Source organism: Ceratotherium simum, chromosome 32, assembly GCF_057802395.1.
Source record: "Ceratotherium simum simum isolate JZ-2026a chromosome 32, ASM5780239v1, whole genome shotgun sequence".
NCBI lineage: Eukaryota > Metazoa > Chordata > Mammalia > Perissodactyla > Rhinocerotidae > Ceratotherium > Ceratotherium simum.
In genome coordinates, this window is record NC_141931.1 from 3,827,693 (window position 1) to 3,848,524 (window position 20,832).

At 36.3% G+C, this 20,832-nt stretch overlaps 1 protein-coding gene across 1 annotated transcript in view; it reads right to left on the reverse strand.

The window, feature by feature from the left end:
• The window catches only part of CCDC7 (coiled-coil domain containing 7), a 403,758-nt gene that overhangs the window by 156,466 nt on the left and 226,460 nt on the right, over positions 1 to 20,832 (reverse strand). Inside the window, 2 exon segments of the mRNA XM_087420895.1 lie at positions 2,101 to 2,211; positions 4,699 to 4,809. Coding sequence (XP_087277021.1) covers positions 2,101 to 2,211; positions 4,699 to 4,809 — 222 coding nt within the window.

A 20,832-nucleotide genomic window follows, 5' to 3' on the forward strand; every position in this document is an offset into this window, starting at 1 on the left:
CATGCCACTACTGTTGATTATTGAGCTCAAGTAAACCTCCTTGTAAGGTCAGGAAAATTGGTCCATGACACAATTTGGATCATAACTAAGAAATTTCTGGGCATGGAAAAAAACAACTACTGCTAAAATAGCAAAGACAGACCATCAGAGAGAGTGACATAAAAATGTTAATCAGTCACATACTCCTGGAAAACCCAGGAAATGGTCTTCCTGAAGAGATTTCTGGGTCTTGTTACTCAACAATATTTTCTCAAGTGAGAAGACTGATAGGCTGTCTACCAAGGAGCTCATGACTAGGTAGTGTACCATTGAGAATGCAACAGGAAGCCCCCAAGAGTCCACAGGGTGACGGTCCCATAATTAATATAAGTGCCATCCCCTTTACCTGTCCCAGTAAATCTTGAGATGAATGGAAAACCCTGCCAACTTTTAACCAGAACTCTCAGCTTTTCAACATAAATAAGACTATGGATCAGGCCAAGAGCTCCATGTCACCACTAGGGAAAGAAGGCCCTATACCAAAGACACAGTTCAATGGGAAAATGAGGAAGAATTGCATTTTGGGGCCTTTTGGATACTGGTACAAACGTGTCTATGATCCACACAATCTATGACACCAGAATGAGGGGAAATAGATAATCTCTTTGGTTTGGGGTATGAGGCCACCATCAACAGGACTCTTAGGCAGATGACTAATGGTAGGACCATCGGGCCATCACAAACCTCCATTGTTATGGTACCCGCTACTGAATGCATTATTGGTATAAATGCACTGTCTATGTGAACCCCCACTTGCCTTGAAGGGAATTGCTGCAGTTAAGGCCATTTCAGTGGGACCTGTGGAAGGCTGTGTACCTACCCATCTACCAGCATCTAGTGCCTTTGTCTCCCAAAAACAACTGCCTGAGGGAGAAAAAAATACCTGACCCCATTGCTGTGCCAAAGTCCCCCAACGGGCCTATGCACAAGATTTTGGGTTTCTGGAGTCTCACTTGATTATAGACAGTTCGATGCTACAGTGCAGCCCTTGACACCAGCAGTACCTGACACTGTGACTGTCACAGAGGCTATTTCCCAAGACGAAGGAACTTGGTATACAGCAATTGACATCACAAATGCCCTTTTCAGCATCCCTGTCCACTAAGATGATCAGGATCAGTTTACCCTTATATGGAATAGGTTACAATACATTATTACTGTTCTTCTACAAGACTCATTAAATTCCCTATCTGACATAAGGTCATCAAGGTCATGACCTGGAAAAAGTCCCATTGCCAGAGGGACCACTAGCCTTCTACTCTATTGATGACATCATCCACGTGGACCCAGAAAGGGGCAACAACAAACAAGGACTGGACACCCCATTAACCCACATAAATATAGACAAGTTACAAGGACCTGAAACCCAAGTGAAATTCCAGAGCATCATATGGAAGGGGCATAATGTCTCACTTGAGAGTAGACAATTGCTAAACCTTTGCCCTCTCTGGTCCAAGAGATACAAGGAGTCTCAGCAATTTGGTGGCACTCTTTGTCTGCTGGTGATCCACCCTCCTCACATGGGCATCTTGATGACACTCAAATATCAGGTTACAAAAAAGGTCTCTGCATTTGAGTGGGACCTGACAAACAGATGCCCTGGAGTTCCTCTGACAGACTTCTTAGTCACCCTTGCCCTTGGTCCCTACAATCCACATTTTCCATTTGAGTTACATGTCACAGCATCTCTCTGTTCACCAATTTTAGGCAATGGCTGAAGGACACTGCCACTGGTCAGAGTCAACTGCTGGACTTATGGACCCGTAATCTCCTGGAGTGAGCTGATAAGTACACACCCTTTGAGAGTCAGTTGATGGCCTGTTTTTGAGTCATACTGAGTACATGACCCAAGACCATAAAATAATCTTAGTGCCAGAAATCCCAACCAAAAGGTATCAATACTTTTGTTTCTGTTTTCTAATATCTTAGGGTATTAATACTTTAGGTCAAAGTGTAAAGTCTCTATAAAATATATGCCCAAATACATATTCATGAACCAAACAAAAAGATCATCTGATGAGTTTAAGATATTTTAAAGTTGTCTATAATTATTATACTTACTAGTGAGTCCTTCCCTTCTGAAAGTTCTTTGTTTCTTTACTTGCAGTTGGGTTGTTGACACTGCACCTTGATTCTCCTGCATAAGTTTTTCATCTGGCACTTTATCATGAGCTACATAAAAAGATACATTTAGTCCACTAAATGGAAAAACAAATTTATTGTGAAATCTCTAGATTTCAAGTTCATAATAATTGTGCACCAGCATTTTCTCTCATTTTTATAAATTTTTAAGTAAATTGCCACAATGCTAGACTCACATGAAAATTGTGAGACCAATTTTAATAGATGGTGTTGAAGCTGTCTCATTGTTTCATAAATATTCCTAGGCATCAAAAATGTTTTATATTAGTCTCTAGTTTTCTTGGGTTATTTATACTTTAGGTTAATAAATATTCATAGATCAAACAATGAAAATGTGTATATACAAGTTTTTTTCATTACAGTATTATGTGTAATTGCAAAATATTTAAAACTACCTAAACTTACAAGAATAGAAGATGGGTTGAATAAACTAACATATACATTATGAACTATGGTATAGTATAAATTTTGGTATATAATGTAGTATAAACAGCTATATCTACTGCTATAAAAGGAGTGCAAAACATCTCTATAAAATAAATTGGTAATACTGCGCCCTCTACTGGATGATGTGGGCGATGGCCTGACCTAAGACCTATGGGTCTGATTACCATACAATGGGGTCTCAAAGGAGTAGATTGATGAGCTCTCCACCAAGGTCCTCATGGTTAGATTATGGGCCATTGAGGACCCAACATGTAGCCCCACTAAGGTCCACATGGTGGTGGCCACTGTGACTAATACAAGTGCTATTCCCTTTACCTCTACCAGTGAATCTTGAGACAAATCAGAGAACCTCATATACATTTACCCTGATTTCAGCTTTCAAAAATAAACGAGATTAGGGGTTATAGCAAGGCACCTATGTCCACAGTGGAGATATGAGGACCTATGCCAAGGACAGAGTTCAATGGGCAGGTGGGGGAGAATTGCATTTCTTGGGCCTTTTGGATATTGGTGTACTGGTAACTGTGATCCTCATAAGGCCTGGGACCAGAATGAGAGGGAAACAGATAATGCACTCTGGTTTGGGGCCACCACCACCAACAGAAACCTTTTCCGGGCCAGACTACAGTAGATTCTATCGTTATTGCCTCTACTACTGAATGTATTATTGGTATAGATGTATTAACTATGTGACCTACCACTCACATTCACTTCCAAGTTCTGACAGGATTTGCTGCAGTTAGGGTATTTTAATGGGGCATGTGGAAGATCTTGAGCCACCCAACTACCAGAGCCTAGTAGCAATACCTACCAAAAACAATATTGACTGCCTGGGTATAAAAAAGAAATAACTGCCCTTATTGCTGAGCTTAAGGAAGCCTGCTAACTCTGTAGACTATTTCTCCATTCAATAGCCCTATCTGGCCTGTGCACAAAACTTTGAGTGCCTAGAGACTAAGTTGATTAAGACTGCACAAAGTGTTAGTACCAACTTGGCACTGACATTGTGACTGTCATAAAGCTATTGTCCAAGATGAAGCAAATTGGTATACAGCATCCAACATCTTGAACTCTCTTTTCAGTATCCCTCTTCATGCAGATGACCAGGATCAGTTTACTCTTATGTAGAATTGATTGAAAAATGCCACTAATATCCTTTCACAAGGCTCCCTAAATTCACCATCTGTCTGTCATCAATGGGTAGGGCATGACCTGGAAAAAGTCTGGCTCACAGAGGGAATATTAGCTTTCCACTATATTGATGACATTCTTCTGGTGGGCCCCAGACAAGAGCACCATCCAACAAGGACTGGACATCCTGTTGGTCCATATAGTACAACATGGCTGTGCCATTAATATAGGCAAAGTACAAGGACCTACTATCCAAGTGAAATTCCGGGATGTCATCTGTAAGGGACATGACATCTTATTCCAGAGGAGATAATTGCAAATCTTTTGGCCCTCTCTTTCTCAAATTATAAAACATTGGTGGGACTTTTTGACTAATGACACATTCACATTCTACCTACAGGGATTTGATGGCACATACCTATGGGGTTAGCATAAAGGCTGTTACCGCTGAGTGGAGACCCATTCAACAAGATGCTCTCGGGGCGACCTAAGCTGCCTCCCCCTGGACCCCTCTGAGCCTTATGTGGTTTTTGAGTTACTGATCTCAATAATATCTCTGTTCAACAACTGGAGTCTATTGCAAAAAGACAATGACACAGGTAAGAGGCACCCATTGGTCTTTTGGACCAGTAATCTCCTGGGGTTGGCTAAAAGGTACACATCCTTTGTGAGACAGTTAATGGCCTGTTATTGTTCTTGGTGGACAGTGAGCACATTACCCATGCATATGAAATAGTCTTATGGTCAGAAATTCCAACCAATGTGTATCAATAATTTTGCTCTTGTTCTCAGTTATCTTAGGGGATTCACACTTTAAATCAACATGTAAAATTTCTACAAAATATATGCTGAGATATATCTTCATGAACCAAAGAAAAAAGATCTTCTGATGAGTTTAATTTAGAATAATATGAAGTTATTTATGATTATTATACTTACTAACGAGTCTTTCCCTTGTGGGAGTTCTTTGCTTCTTTACGTGCATTTGGGTTTTTGACACTGAATCTTGACGCTCAAGCATAAGCTTTTTATCTGGTACTTCATCAAGAGCTGCATAAAGAAACGTATTTAGTCCACTAAATAGAAAAAATAGATCTATTGTGAATTGCCTAGACTTCAAATTTATGCAACTGTACAGCAAAATTTTCTCTCATTTTGATAAAGTTAAAAATAAATTACCATAATGCTAGATCTGACACAAAAATGGTGAGAAAAGTTTTAACGAGTGTTTTTAAAGCTCTCTCATTATTTCATAAACATTTCTAGGAATTAAATATATTTGTATTAGTCTCTAGTTTTCTTGGTTTATTTATACTTTAGGTTAACACATAATCATAAATCAAACAATGAAAACACATATGTACAAGGTTGCTTATTATAGCATCATTTGTAATTGCATAATATTCAAACCACCTAAATGTTCAAGCATAGGTTATTGTTTGAATAACCTAAGATACATACTATAAACTACGGTATGGTATAGATAGTGATATATAATGTGATACAAACAGTTGTAAAATGAATGAAAAAGTTCTCCAGAAACTGACATGAAAGAATTTCCAGGAGAGAATGTTAAGTGAAAAATAAAAGTGAAGAAGCGGATATCTAGTATGTTACCTTTGAGGTAAGAAAGGAGGAGAAATAAGGAGAAAAACAGATAAAAATATAGAGACATTTGCCTTTAAAAAATGAAACAGAGGAATAACAAAACAGAAAACAAGGTAGATGGTTACCTACACAAAGGGGTAAACGAGGGAATGCAGGGGAAGGGATTCAGGAAAAGATGATCTTTCTCTTTCTCATATTTTTATTTTTGAAAACAGGTTAATATTCTACATATTCCGGAAAACAAATTATATTAACAAGGATATGAAGAGGGAACTAAAAATGGAAGCAACTTAAGAAATGAACAAACTGAAAAAAAAAAGGCACTAATCCAAGTAACTCATGAACACAGTATTATTTTCTCAGTCTTCGGTAAGAAAAATAAAATCATGAAATCTTTTACTTGGTTTGTTTTTCTAGTGGTATGAGCCAATCAATTCAAAAACGATTTTAGAGGCTTACAGAGTTGTGCAAATGAGTAAATATGTTGATCTCGTGCAAAGTCAAGATTCACACTGTGAAAGAAAGGACGTATGCATATGAAGCGGAGGAAGGCAAGAAGAAGCCCTGAGGGGACTGACTGGAATTGAAAGTGTCTGTAATAACTCATGATTTCTAAATATATCTATGCGTATATGCGTGCATAAATGTACATGTATGTGTATGTAGGCATACATGCGTACGAATATGTATATGTGTATGTGCATATATATATATATATATATATATACATTTGTGTATATTTTCTAGTCTGACTGCTCATTGCACCCAGAAGCAAAGACACCCCAGTACCAATGGGCACCATTAGCTTTCAGATCTTGGCTTATGATAACATTTCCCATTTGAAAAAAACAAGCTTTGTAAGAAAATTGGCTGATTCCAGCTACAAGGCAGGAAATGTGCAAGGTTAGTTTGGGACATCTTGTCATACGAAACAGCAGCGAATGTCATCTCAATGACTACTAGGGTCATGTCATAAGGACATAGTGATTATCTTGAATAAACTCCTACTTGCCAATGCTAGGACAATTTTAGAGCTAAAAAACAAAGAATAGTATGAGCTATAAAATCACTAGAAAAATGAGAATCCATGATTTCACACCAATAAATAAAGGAAGAAAGAAAGAAAAGAAATATGAGTGAAGGTAGGACTTTTGCTTTCAACAGAAAGCCAGGTACCAATTGGCTGGATGTAGAAGTGGTACCAGAGTTGGAAAAGCATCATTTTGGAACCTTCAAAGTAGAGACTAGTTCAGGAAAGAATTATGAATACATCCTAAATCAAGGAAATTTTGATAGAGAATAGGATATTTGCATGATCTTAAAGGCTTTTCCTATAGATTACTTATAAGTAGCTAGGGAAAAAATAATAAGATAGAGAAATCAGGTGATCATTATCAAAACCACAAATTAATGACAGATGTATACAGTGTAGTTCTGGATGTGATACCCTAAGAACAACACCAGACAAATCTAAAATGAGGAAACTTCTTTAAGGAGACAGTATTCTTTAAAAATTTTAATGTCATAAAAGACAAAGAAAAGCTAGGGAAATATTCTAGATTAAAGAAGGCTAAGAACATAACAACTACATGCAATACCTGACCCTGGACTGGATTCTGTATTGGAAAGGAAAAAATGTTATACAGGATAACATGGGGTTAAAAGACAAATACTGGATTATGAACGGTAGATTAGAAAAAGTATTATATTGATCTTACTTACTGAAGTTGAAAATTGTGTTGTGACTATGCAAAAAATATGCTTAAACCTAGGAAATACATGCTTTAGTATTAGGGCTATCATGTACTCAATTTACTCTCAAATACTTCAGAAAAAAAATACATATATATTTATGTTATGCACACATATATAACATACTATATAAAAGAGAGCAAAAGGCAAAGACAAAAAAGCAAATGGGAAAAAATTTTAACAATAGATTAATCTAGATTAAGGGTACAGTATATAGGTATTCTTTGTACTATTTTTTTTACTTTTCTATAAATTTAAAGTTATTTCCAAATAAGGCCTTTTAAAAGGCATTTTTTAAAAAAAATAAAGAGTTAAATGAATGTGAGAGAAAGTAACAAATACTGAAAATAGGCAAATGAGAGTCAACATATGGATAATAACAGTCTCCAAAGAAGAAAACTAAAGCAAAAGTATAAGTCAAAATTTGACTTGCAAGGATAAAAAGGACTGGGAGACTGTTATTAATGTGCAAGAACTCAAAGAATATAGTTCCCATGAGTCTGTCCTGAAAAATCTACTAGAGAATGAGCTTCATACAACCAAAATACAGAGAGAGAGCAAATAAGGACTGGTGATAAACACTAAATATATACTTGTAAAATTAAGACTAAATGAAGGCTAAAAGAGAAAGAGTATAGTATGTAACAGTTTAATGCTATGTCAATGTACATACAGCACAACTATTAAAAATTCTGGGAGAGAATGAAGAGGGCATATTCAAAAATATTTGACTATTCTCAATAAGCATATGGAGTGAAAGTATTAATATTGTTATTCTGAGAGTATTGCATATGTATTTTTGAATAAAGCAAATGAATAATTATGGGATTTTCTAATCCTATTATTCTCTGTATATTTAAAATCCAAGATTCTCAGTGTGGAAGAAAGGAAATATACAATCAATATAAAAGAGGTTAAAAAATCTCTGTAGTATATAATTTGACAGTAAGAACTCATGAGGCTACTTATTCTTAAAATACATGAGTGTGGGTGTCTATCTCCATCCAATGAAATGGCCTAGAAACTGTGACAAACCCTGTAGCAAAAAGAATAAAATACAATTTCCCACTAAAAGAAATGAGAATTCTCAGAGAAATGGCTGATTTTAGGTGGAGGCAGAATATGTGCAAGATAAACGCGGAATATTTTGTCATACCAAATAGCAAGGAAGCTATCAAAGATGACCAGGGTCATGTCAAAAGGACTTAGGTACAAACTGAAGAAGATCCCACTGGGCAAAGATGGTACAATTGACCTTCCAAAAAGATAATAACTATAACTGATTGAAATCCATGTTAAAATCCATAAGTTCATGATGATATTTTTAAAAGAATAATTGGTCACTTTCAGAAAATTCATTATAATGAAAACTGGTATATAAAGAAAAAGAGCCAAGCATTTATCCTATTTATACTATATAATCAGTACCACTGAATAACAAATTAGTAGATGACAGGAAGTGCCTGCTTATAAAAGTGTTCTAATTAATAAATTAAAAAATATGATAAAATTAGATTATCATCATTTTGTAACTTCCAATAAATTAACAGATTTAGGTATTAAGTTTCAAGGGCTGCTAATGTCACAGCAAGAGAGACAACCAGACTCCTTATGTCTCTCTATGAAAGGAACAAGACCACCTATAATATTGACAAAGAAATCAAACCTGAATATGATCAACGTCATGGATCCAGCTGCAAGAGGGCAGAGGAACACAGGCAAACATTGCACCATAATTATGCAATCAGGAAAATCCTGATTGTAAAAAATTCTATAGGGCAGTGCTCTGAGTTATGCAGTTCATAAATTGTAAGGAAAACAAAGAGACAGAGGAGAAACTCATAAGATTTAAGATATATAAAATTTTAAATATGACTCACACATTATAGTGTCTACAAAGGCACATTTAGGTGGTAAAACTATAAAGATGTGCAAAGAAGTGATTCAATGTAAAAATTAGAAGAGGGTTGGCCACGTGGCTTAGCGGTTAGGTGCACGCGCTCTGTTACTGGCGGCCCGGTTTGGATCCCGGACACGCACCGACGCACCGCTTCTCCGGCCGTGCTGAGGCTGCGCATCCCACATACAGCAACTAGAAGGACGTGCAACTATGACAAACAACTATCTACTGGGGCTTTGGGGAAATAAAAAAAGGAGGAGGATGGGCAATAGATGTTAGCTCAGAGCCGGTCTTCCTCAGCAAAAAGAGGAGGATTAGCACGGATGTTAGCTCAGGGCTGATCTTCCTCACACACACACACAAAAATTAGAAGAGTGGTAACTGTTGTGGAGACAGGAGGGCTATGATTAGACAGGGCATGAAGGGGATTCTGGAATGACTGGCAAAGTTCTATTTCTTGCTCTGGGTAATAGTTTCAGGGTGTTCCCCTTAAACACTTCATTAAGTTTCATGTTTATTTTCTGTGGTTCTCTGTATCTGCTGTAAGTTTAAAAAACTAAATTTTAAAAAGGGGAGGGAGTTGCATTGGATTCCATCAGGAACTTGTGCAAATGCCTGTCCAGGAGCACTTTAAACTAATTCTCAAGTTGTACTGTCTTCCTTAATTATCAAAATAATTCTTTGAAGTGTATACTATGATTCCCTCATCTGTACATGAGAAAACTGAGGCACAGAGAAGGTAATCCGTAATTGGCTGAGCCTGAATCCATACCCAAGAGGTTTAGCTCCAGAGCCTGAGCTCTGAACTGAATGAAAGAAATACAAAAGGAAATAAGCATAGACAGTAGAAGACATTTTAAAATTATAAGATAATGTACTATATATCTTTGTACCATAAATGATAAAAAAATTTAGACGAAGTAGATAACACTCTAACAAAATATAAATTATCAAAATAAACTCAATGAAATGTAGAAAACTTGAATAGACTAATATCCTTAGGGGAAAATATTGAAACTCTACCATGAAAAATGTCACAAGGCCAAAGAGTTTTACAGGAAATTCCTATGAAACCACCAAGGATTACAGAATATCTTTGTTATATAAACTATAAAAATCTAGAAACAGATAGATTTTTTCCCCATTTCATTTTACAATGTAATAGTACTCTGATGCCAAAACTAAAGAAAGAAAGAACAAAAAAACCAGACCAGTATCATTTATTAATTGTATAAACTGATATAGGTTAGATTATGCTGAAATAACAAACAACTGTAAAATTCTAGTGGCTTAAACACAAATATCTATTTCCTGCCCCTACTACACGTCCATTGAAGTTTACCTAGAAGTTCTGTTCCACATCATCACTCTGAAACTCGGGCTGATATAAATTCTATCTGTAACATTCCTGGTGATAGCAGCAAAGGAAAAGGGAGAATGAAGGGAAGTACATGCTGGCCCCCAAAGCTTCTACATATGACTGATTCATACTTCATTGACCTAAGAAAATCACTTGGCCTCATCTAAGTTAAGAAGTCGGGAAGATGACATCAGCACGATGCACAACAGGAAGCCTTAGACCCTCCTTCTCCCTATGGAGACGCCAATACAACAATACAAGCACTGATTCCCTTTGTGAGAAATGCAGAGATCAGTTGAGAGGCTCTTGCACACTGGATGAAGATGGAACAGCCACATTGAAGCCAGAGGGAAATTTGTGACAACTTCTAGTGATAATCTCTCCTCCCAACATATCACCACACAATCAGAAAACACTTGCCAGCTTCCAGCTTCTCCCCGGGGAGGGAAGGAAAATACTGAACCATATGTCCAAATTTCTGACTTTTGGGGGACTGCCTGAAGGACTGTTTTCTTTCTGGCCTGAATCTCAGCACTAACAGAAAAGGTACCAAGGTTGGGAGCTGCTGAGAAACAAAGGTGATGATATGAACTAGTACACTCTCACTGGTCATAGCCCCTCCCCCTGGCTTTGTTTGTGCAGAACAAGCAGGCAAAAAACCCCAAATTCCAGCTTCTTCCTGAGGAGCGAAAAGATTGAATATTCATCCACATCCCAGCTTTTCAGGGGGATGCTTGAGGCACTGGCTTCTGTACTGTCTGTCTTGAAGTGCTGATGGGACCCAGCATACTTGAATTGCCTAGGGACCACCAAGAGCAAAGACAACAGTTTGGATTAATATGCTCTCAATGCCAAAGCCCCTCTCCCCAGTTCAGCACAACACAATGGGGAAATCAGTCTCAGCTTCTCCCTGGAGAGAGAAGGAGAAGACTCAAATATACATCCAATGTTCAGACTTTTCAGAGAATCCTTTGGGAAACTGGTTTCTGCCTTGTCTGTCTCAGAGCACTGCCAAGTTCCATACACAGAACATGCTTAGAGGCTGCTGAAAACAAAACAAACAAACAAAAAAGAATTGTGTGGTGTGCTGCCACTCCAGAGGACCTGCAGAACATCAGACAGACACCAGAGGGGGCAAAAGATCATGAACTCCCGAGAAAAGGGGCAAATCTCTCTATTTAAGAATTTACATACACAAGTCCAGAGAAGATACATCCACAAAACAAGTGTGAGGTCTCCAGAATCTCTATCCAGGCTTACTGGTGAAGGTCTTCTCTGTATGAATCCAGTCTACAAAGACTGGAGGAGGTGGTAGTTTTTTCAAATGTGCAGACACCAATACAAAGCATCAAGGAACAATAAGAAAGAGGGAAACATGCCCTAATATCTGACAAAGATTTCAAAATACCAATCATAAAAATGTTCAGCTACCTCAGTAAAATGTTGCATGAACAAAATGAGTATTTCGACAAAGAGACAGAAAATATTTTTTAAAAAACAACAAAAAATAGAAATTTTGGAGCTAAAGAATACAATAACTAAAATGAAAAATTAACTAGAGGGGTTCAAGAGATTTGATGAAGCAGAAGAAAAAATCAGCAAACTCAAAGAAGTTCATTTGAAATTATCCAATCAGAGAAGCAAAAAGAAAAAAACTGAAAAGTAAAGAACTTAAGGGACTAAAGGGACACCATAAAGCAGACCAACATACACATTACAGGAGTCCCAGAAGGAGAAGAGAGAGAGAAAGGGGCAGAAAGTTTATTTAAAGAAATAATAGCCGAAAACTCCTCAAATCTGGGGAAGGAAATTGACATCCAGATTCAAGAAGTCTCCAAAAGTCTCCGAAAAGGAAAAAGCTAAAGAAGTCCACACCAAGACAAATTATGATCAAAGTATTAAAAGTCAAAAGCAAAGAGAATTTTGAAAGCAAGCAAGAGAAAAGTGACTTCTTACAAGAAATCCTTATAATAATAGTGTAAGATTTCTCAGCAGAAACCTTGCAGTCCAGAAAATACTGGCATGACACATTCAAAGTGCTGAAAGAAAAAAACTACCAAGAATCCTATATCCAGCAAAACAATCCTTCAAAAAATGAAGCAGAAATAAAGACATTCCCAGATAAACAAAAGCTGAGGGAGTTTATCACCACTAGATCTACCTTGAAAGAAATACCAGAGAGAGTCATTCAGGTTGAAACGAATGGAAGCTAAACAGAAACACAAAAGTACACAGAAGTGTAAAGCTCACTAGTAAAGGTAAACATGAAGACAAAGACAGAATACTGTTATATAGTAATGGTAGTGCATAAACTGTTAATTCTGGTATACAAGTTAAAAGACAAAAATAAAAAAACTATAACTATAAAATGTTAATAAACACAAAATATAAAAATATGTAATTTGTGACATCAATAACATAAAGAAGGGAAGTAAAATATTAGAGTTATTGTATGAAATTGAAGTTAAATTGTTGTCACCATAGGCTGTTATAACTATTGGCTGCTTTATGTAAGCCCCATAGCAACCACAAAGAAAATACCTATAGAAGATACACAAACAAAAATAAGAAAATAATAAAAATGTCACTAAAAAAATTAATGAAACATAAAGAAAACAGCAAGAGAGGAAAAGAGACAAAAGCTAAAAAGAGACAGAAAATAATTAACAAAATGACAATAGTAAATATTTCTCTATCAATAATGACTTTAAATATAAATAGATTAAATTCCCCAATAAAAAGATATAGAGTGGCTGAATAGATTTTTTAAAAAGATTCATCTATATGCTGTCTACAAGAAACAAACTTTAGGTTTAAAGGCATACATGGGCTGAAAGTAAAGGTATGTAAAAAGATATCCCATGCAAATGGTGACCAAATGAGAGCAGGAGTAGGAAAACTTATATCAGATAAAACAAACTTTAAAACAAATACTGTCAAAAGAGACAAGGAAGGACATAATATAATGATAAAAGGGTCAATTCACCAAGAAGATATAACAATTATAAATATATGTGCACACAATATCAGAACCTCCAAACATATGAAGTGAACACTGTCAGAACTGATGGGAAAATCAGACAGTAATATAGTAATAATAGGAGTTTATATACCCACTTTCAATAATGGATAGAAAAACCAATAAAATCAATAAGAAAACAGAGGAGTGACATCATCAAAATGAAAAAAATAGGAGTTTTCTACCCTCTTCCTACCCCACCCACCCCGAGAACACTAATTTTGACAATCACTCACAGATGAGAGTGCCTTTGTGGAATTCCGGGAGCCCAGTGGAAAGTTCCAGCACACTGGAATTGGACACAATGAAGGGGGTAAGAAGAATAGTTTCACACACAAAAAATATGAGATTTGACACAATGAAGAGGGTAAGAAGAATAGTTTCACTTTTCCCACGTCACTCCAAGGCAGCACAGTTCAGTGCCAAGAGAAAACTTCTTGGACTGTGATTTTTCCCATGGGAGAAAGTGAGAGCATGTGAATGAATGATTGGCTTCCCCAGCTATGCAGAACACTGCCAAAGACCCCACTTCTTTCTCACCCCATCCAGAAAACTGAGGTTGCTGCAAAACTAGGAGATGGGGCAGGGCTGGCAGAATAGCAGCCAGCACCCTTGAAGGTATCAAGGAATGTGGATCCTACTAACTGCTTCCTGGACTCATCAAGAAGCCCATCCACAAGCCACTGAGAAAGCCTCACCTGTGGATACACCCAAGGTGCCCATGGGCACCACCAACACTAAGTGTGCCTCACCCCCACACACTGCTACCACATGGCTGGCTCCCTTTGTATGCCCCCAATGGCAGCCAGATAGAGCCTTTTTAGATGGCCAGTGAGTGTGCACAGAAAGCTAGCCCAACTCTGCAGGATTGAGAGAAAGCATGTAAATTTTAGAATTTAGCACCATCCTAGGGAAAGCAAGAAAACAGGAGGCTGTTGGCACCCAGCCTGGCTTTGTAGGACTGAGAGAAGGCACACAATCTTAAGAATCCCCCCGCAAAATGGGACAAGATGTGTGAAGAATTCAAATCCACAGAAAAGGTCTGAGAAAGCCTCAGAATCCCTAGCAGATTAGATAGATGAAGGTATTTCTCTCCCAAAGCCAGTCAGTAAAAACTGAAGCAAGTGCCTTCTCTTAAAATGCAAAGACAGAAGAGCAAGACGTCAAGAAACATAAAAAAATCAAGGAAACATGACACTACCAAAAGAACACAATAATTTTCTAATAACCAACCCCAAAGAAATGGAGATCTACACTTAGCCTAAAAAAATAATTTAAAAAAAATTTTAAAAGAAGTTCAGTGAGCTCAAGGAAAAAACAGAGAAATAATTCAGTAAAATCAGGAAAACAATACATGAACAAAATGAGAAGTTTAAGAGAGAGAATCAAACAGATTCTGGAGCTGAAGAATACAATGAACAAAATGAAAAATGCAATAGAGAACATTAACACCAGAATGGATCAAACTGAAGAAAGAATCTGTGAAGTACAGGACAGATCATTTGAAATTATCCAGTCAAAGGAGAACCACAACAACAAAAACAATGAGAAAAAGTGAAGAAAGCCTACATGAACTATGATATACCATTAAGAGAAACAACCTATGCATTTTTGGAGTTCCAGGGGAGGAGTGGGAGAAAGGGGCAGAAACGTAATTTAAAGAAATAATGGCTGAGAACTTCCTATCTGGAGAGAGATCTGAACATCCAAGTTTATGAGCTAATGTCACCCCAAAATTTCAACTCAAAATGAACATCTCCAAGACATATTATGATAAAACTGTCTAAAATCAGAGACAAAGAGAGAATTTTTAAGTTAGCAATAGAAAAAAAATTGCTCATATACAAAGGGAATTCCCATAAAGCTATCAGTGGATTTCTCAGAAGAAGCCTTGCAGGCCAGAAGATAATGAGATAATATATTCAAAACGCTGAAAGAAAAAAACAGGCAACCAAGAATTCTTTAACAGGCATAGGTGTCCTTCAAAAATGAAGAAGAGATAGACTGTCCCAAACAAACAAAAGCTGAGGGAGTTAATCACCACTATACTGGCATTACAAGAAATGCTACAAGGAGTTATTCAGTTTGAAATAAAAGGATGCTAATTAGTAACATGTAAATGTATAAAAATATAATACATACTAGTATATATATATAGGCAAATTTAGAAAACTCTAATACTATAATATATGTTACTCACTTAGTTCCAGTATGAACAATAAAGAAGTATTAAAAATAAATATAGTTACAATAATTTGATAATGGATACAGAATATAAAAAGAGGTAAACTGTGACATCAAAAACATAAAATGTTGGAAGGGGAGTAAAAGGGTAGAGTTTCTGCATGAGATCAAAGTTAAGATGTTATCAGCTTAAACAGATTGTAATATCTACAAGATGTTTTATGTAAGCCTCATGATAACAACAAGCAAAATCCTACAGTAGATACACAAAAGATAAAGAGAAGGGAATCAAAGCACACCACTATGGACAATCAATAATTCACAAAGGAAGATAGCAAGAGAGGAAGAAAGGAACAAGGAAAATACAAAACAGCCAGAAAACAATTAATAAGATGGCATTGGTAAGTCTTTACCTATCAATAATTATTTTAAATGTAAATGGACTAAATTCCCCAATCAAAAGAATCAAAGTGGGGGAATGGATAAAAAAACAAGACCCAACTATATGCTGCCTACAAAAGACTCACTTTATCTTTAAGGACACACATAGGTTCATAGTGAAGGGATGGATGGAGATATTCTATGCAAATGGAAACCAAAAGGGAGTAGGTGTAGCTATACTCATATCAGACACAATAGACTTTAAGTCAAAACTGTAACAAGAGACAAAGAAAGTAATTATATAATGATAAAGGGGTCAATTTAACAAGAAGATATAATAACACTAAATATATATGCTCCAAACATCAGAGTACCTGAATATATTAAGCAATATTAACAGATCTGAAGGGAGAAATAGACAATACTCCTATAAAAGCAGAAGACTTCAATACATCACTTTCAACAATGGATAGATCATCCGCACAGAAATTTAGTAAGGAAACTTTGGACTTGAACTATACTTTAGACCAAAAGGATCTAACAAATATATACAGAACATTCCACCAATACCAGCAGAATACACATTCTTCTCAAGCACACACACAACATTATCTAGAGTAGATCATACGATAGGTAACAAAACAAATCTTAGCAAACTTTAGAAGACTGAAATCATACAAAGTATGTTTTCTGACCCCAATGGTTTGAAGTCAGAAATCACTAACAGGAGAAAAGACTGGAAAATTAAAAAATAAGTGGAAATTAAACAATATACTCTTGAACAACCAATGAGACAAGGACAAATGTAAAGGGAAACTAGTGGCCAGCCCGGTGGCACAAGTGGTTAGGTACGCACACTCGGCTGCAGTGGCCCAGGGTACGCCAGTTCAGAACCTGGGCATGGACCGACACGCTGCTTGTCCAGCCATGCTGTGGCAGCGTCCCATATAAAGTAGAGGAAGATGGGCACAGATCTTAGCTCAGGGCCAGTCTTCCTCAGAAAAAAGAGGAGGACTGGCATCAGATGTTAGCTCAGGGCTGATCTTCCTCACACACACACACAAAAAATGTAAAGGGAAATCAAAAATTAACTGGAAACAAATGAAAATGGAAACACAGCATACTAAAACTTAGGGGATGGATCAAAAGCAGTTCTAAGAGGGAAGTTTATAGCAATAAATGCCTATACATTAAGAAAAAAGATCTCAAATAAACAACCTAACTTTTCAACTAAGTACTAGAAAAAGAAGAAAAAAACCAAGAACAAAGTTATCAGAAGAAAGGAAATAAAAAAGATCAGAGCAGAGATAAATGAAATAGGGACTAGAGAAACAAAAGAAAAATCAATAAATTAAGAGCCGTTTTTTGAAAAGTTAGACGAAATTGAGAAACCTTTATCTAAACTAAGAAAAAATAAAGAGAAGATTCAAATAAATAAAATAAGCAATGAAAAAGGAGAAATTATAACTGATACCACAGAAATAAAAAGGATAAGAGACTACTATAAAAATTATACACCAAAAAATTGGATAACCTAAAAGAAACAGATAAATTCCTAAAACATACAACCTACCAAGACTGAATTATGAAGAAACAGAAAATCTGAATAAGCCAATAATAATAATGAGACGGAATCAGTAATCAAAACCTCCCACCAAAGAAAAGCCCAAGAGAGCCAGCCCTGATGACCTAGTGGTTCAAGTTTGGAGTGCTCCACTTCAGTGGCCCAGGTTCAGTTCCTGGGCACAGAACCATGCCACTTGCCTGTCAGTAGCGATGCTGTGGCAGTACCTCACATAGAAGAACTAGAATCTACAACTAGAATATACAACTATGCACTGGGGCTTTGAGGAAGAAAAGAAAAGGAAGACTGGCAATAGATGTTACCTCAGGGTGAATCTTTCCCAGCCCATAAAACAACAAAACAAAACAAAACAAAATGGCATTGTCAAAATGATGTCAGGTTAAAAAAAAATAATAAAATAAATAAAAGAAAAGCCCAGGATCAGATGGTTTACTGGTGAATTCTACCAAACATTTAAAGAAGAATTAATACCAATCCCTCACAAAGTCTTCCAAAAATTGAAGAGGAGAGAATACTCAAATTCATTTTATGAGGCCAGCATTACCCTGATACCAAAGCCAGATAAGGACATTACAAGAAAAGAAAACTACAGGCCAGTATCTTTGATGAATATAGATGCAAAAAATTTCAACAAATCCTAGCAAATTGAACTCAACAGCACATTAAAAGGGTCATACACCATGATCAGTTGGGATTTATCTGTGGAATGTAAGAATGTTTCAACATACACCAATCAATAAATGTGATATACCACATTAATAGCATGCAAGATAAAAATCATCATATGATCATCTCAATAGATGCAGAAAAAGCTTTTGACAAAATTCAACATCCTTTCATGACAAAAGCTCTCAACAAATTGAGCATAAAAGGAACTTACCTCAACATAATAAAGGCCATATGACAAACCCACATTAACATCACAGAAACCAAGAATAAAAATAGTGGTTACAATGGGCTGGTAGATGGGAAAAATAGAGAGATGTTGACCAAAGGGTACACATTTCCAGTTATAAGATAAATAAGTTCTGGGGATCTAATGTACAGCATGATGACTACAGTTAATAATAATGTATTATATATTTGAAAGTTGCGAAGAGAGTAGATCTTAAATGTTCTTACCACAAAAGAAAGGTAATTATGTCAGGTGATGGATGTGTTAACTTACCTTATTGTGGTAATTATTTTGCAATATACGTGTATATAATCATGATGCTTTATACCTTAAACTTACACAATGTTGTATATCAATTATATCCCAATAAGCTGGGGAAAAAGGGGCAAAAAAAAAAAGAAAACAGAAAACTTCTTTGTCAATCATATCTGAATAAAGCAATAAAGCTGGGAAAAAAAACAAAAAAAATAAATAAAAGAAAATCAGTAAAGAAAAAAGTAACAGAAGACCAGTCTGTAAAGACAAGGAGAGGAGATCATTTTTTCAAATGCACAGACACCAACACAAGTGTCAATGAACAAGAAGAAACATGGAAACATGGCCTAAAGAAAGGAACAAAAAAAGTCTCCAGAAACTGACTCTATATATATATAATGTTGCTGAGGATTTCAACACTACTATAGAACAATAAACGTATACAAACATTCTAACCAACAGCAGAAGAATACACATTGTTCTCAAGTGCACACAGAACCTTCTCCAGGATAGATCACATGTTAGGTTACAAAACAAGTCTTAACAAATTTAAGAAGACTGAAAGCATACCTAGTATATTTTTCTACCACAATAGAATGACACCAGAAATTAACAGCAGGAAAAAAACCTGGAAAAGTCACAAAGATGTGGAATTCAACAAAACACTTTTGAACAACCAATGAGTCAAAGAACAAATCAAAAGGGAAATTAGAATAAATCCACACATAGATGGTCAATTAATTTAGGACAAAAGAGCTGAGAATATACAATGAAAAACAGACAGTCTCCTCAATAAATGATTCTGGGAAAACTGGACAGCCACATGCAAAAGAATAAAATTGGACTACTATCTTACACCATACACTAAAATTAAGTCAAAATGGATTAGAGTCTTCAATGTAATACCTGAAACCATAAAACTCCTAGAAGAAAACACAGGCGGTAAGCTCCTCGATATTGGTCTTGGCAATGACTTTTTAAATTTGACACTAAAAACAAAAGAAACAAAAGCAAAAATAAACAAGTGGGACTACATCGAACTAAAAAGCTTCTGCACAGCAAAGAAAACCATCAATTAAATAAAAAGACAACCTACTGAAGGGGAGAAAATATTTGCAAATCATATATCTGATAAGGGGTTAATATCTAAAATATACAAAGAACTCACGAAACTCAATAGCAAAAACAAAACAAAACAATTTGATTAAAAATTGGGCAAAGCATCTGAACAGACTTTCTTCCAAAGAAGATACACTGATGGCCAATAGGTACATGAAAAGATTCTCAACATCATTAGTCGTTAGGGAAACAAATCAAAACCACAATGTAATGTAATGTACAGCATGGTGACTATAGTTAATAATATTGTATTGCGTATTTGAAAGTTGCTAAGAGAGTAAATCTTAAAAGTTCTCTTCACAAGAAAAAAATTTTGTAAGTATGCATGGTGGTGAATGTTAACTAGATCTATTGTGGTGATAATTTCACAATATATACAAATATTGAAATTTATATATCAGTATGTTATATACCTGAAATTCATATACTGTTACATATTAATCAATTAGCCACGTTGGTGGTCTAGTGCTTAAGAGTCAATGCTCTCACCATCATGGCCTAGGTTTGTTTCCCAGTCAGGGAACCACACCACCTACCTGTTGTCTGTCAGTTGTCATACTGCAGTAGCTGTATGTTGCTGTGATGCTGAAAGCTATGCCACTAGTATTTCAAACACCAGTAGGGTCACCCCTGGTGGACAGGTCTCGTTGGAGGTTCCAGACTAAGACAGACTAGGAAGAAGGGCCTGGCCACCCACTTCTGGAAAAATTGGCCATGAAAACACTATGAATAGCAGCGGGGTATTGTCTGATATAGCACTGGAAGATGAGAGGATGGTGCAAAAAGACTGCTCAGGGTTCCACTCTGCTGTACACAGGGTCGCTAGGAGTCGGAATCGATTCAATGGCACTAACAACAAGTTAATCAATTATATTTCAATAAAAAAACATAAAAATAATAAAGTACCTAGGAATAACTTTTACCAAGGAGGTGAAAGACCTGTACACTGAAAACTATAAGACATCGATGAAAGAAATTGAATAAGAAACAAACAAATGAAAGACATTCCATGCTC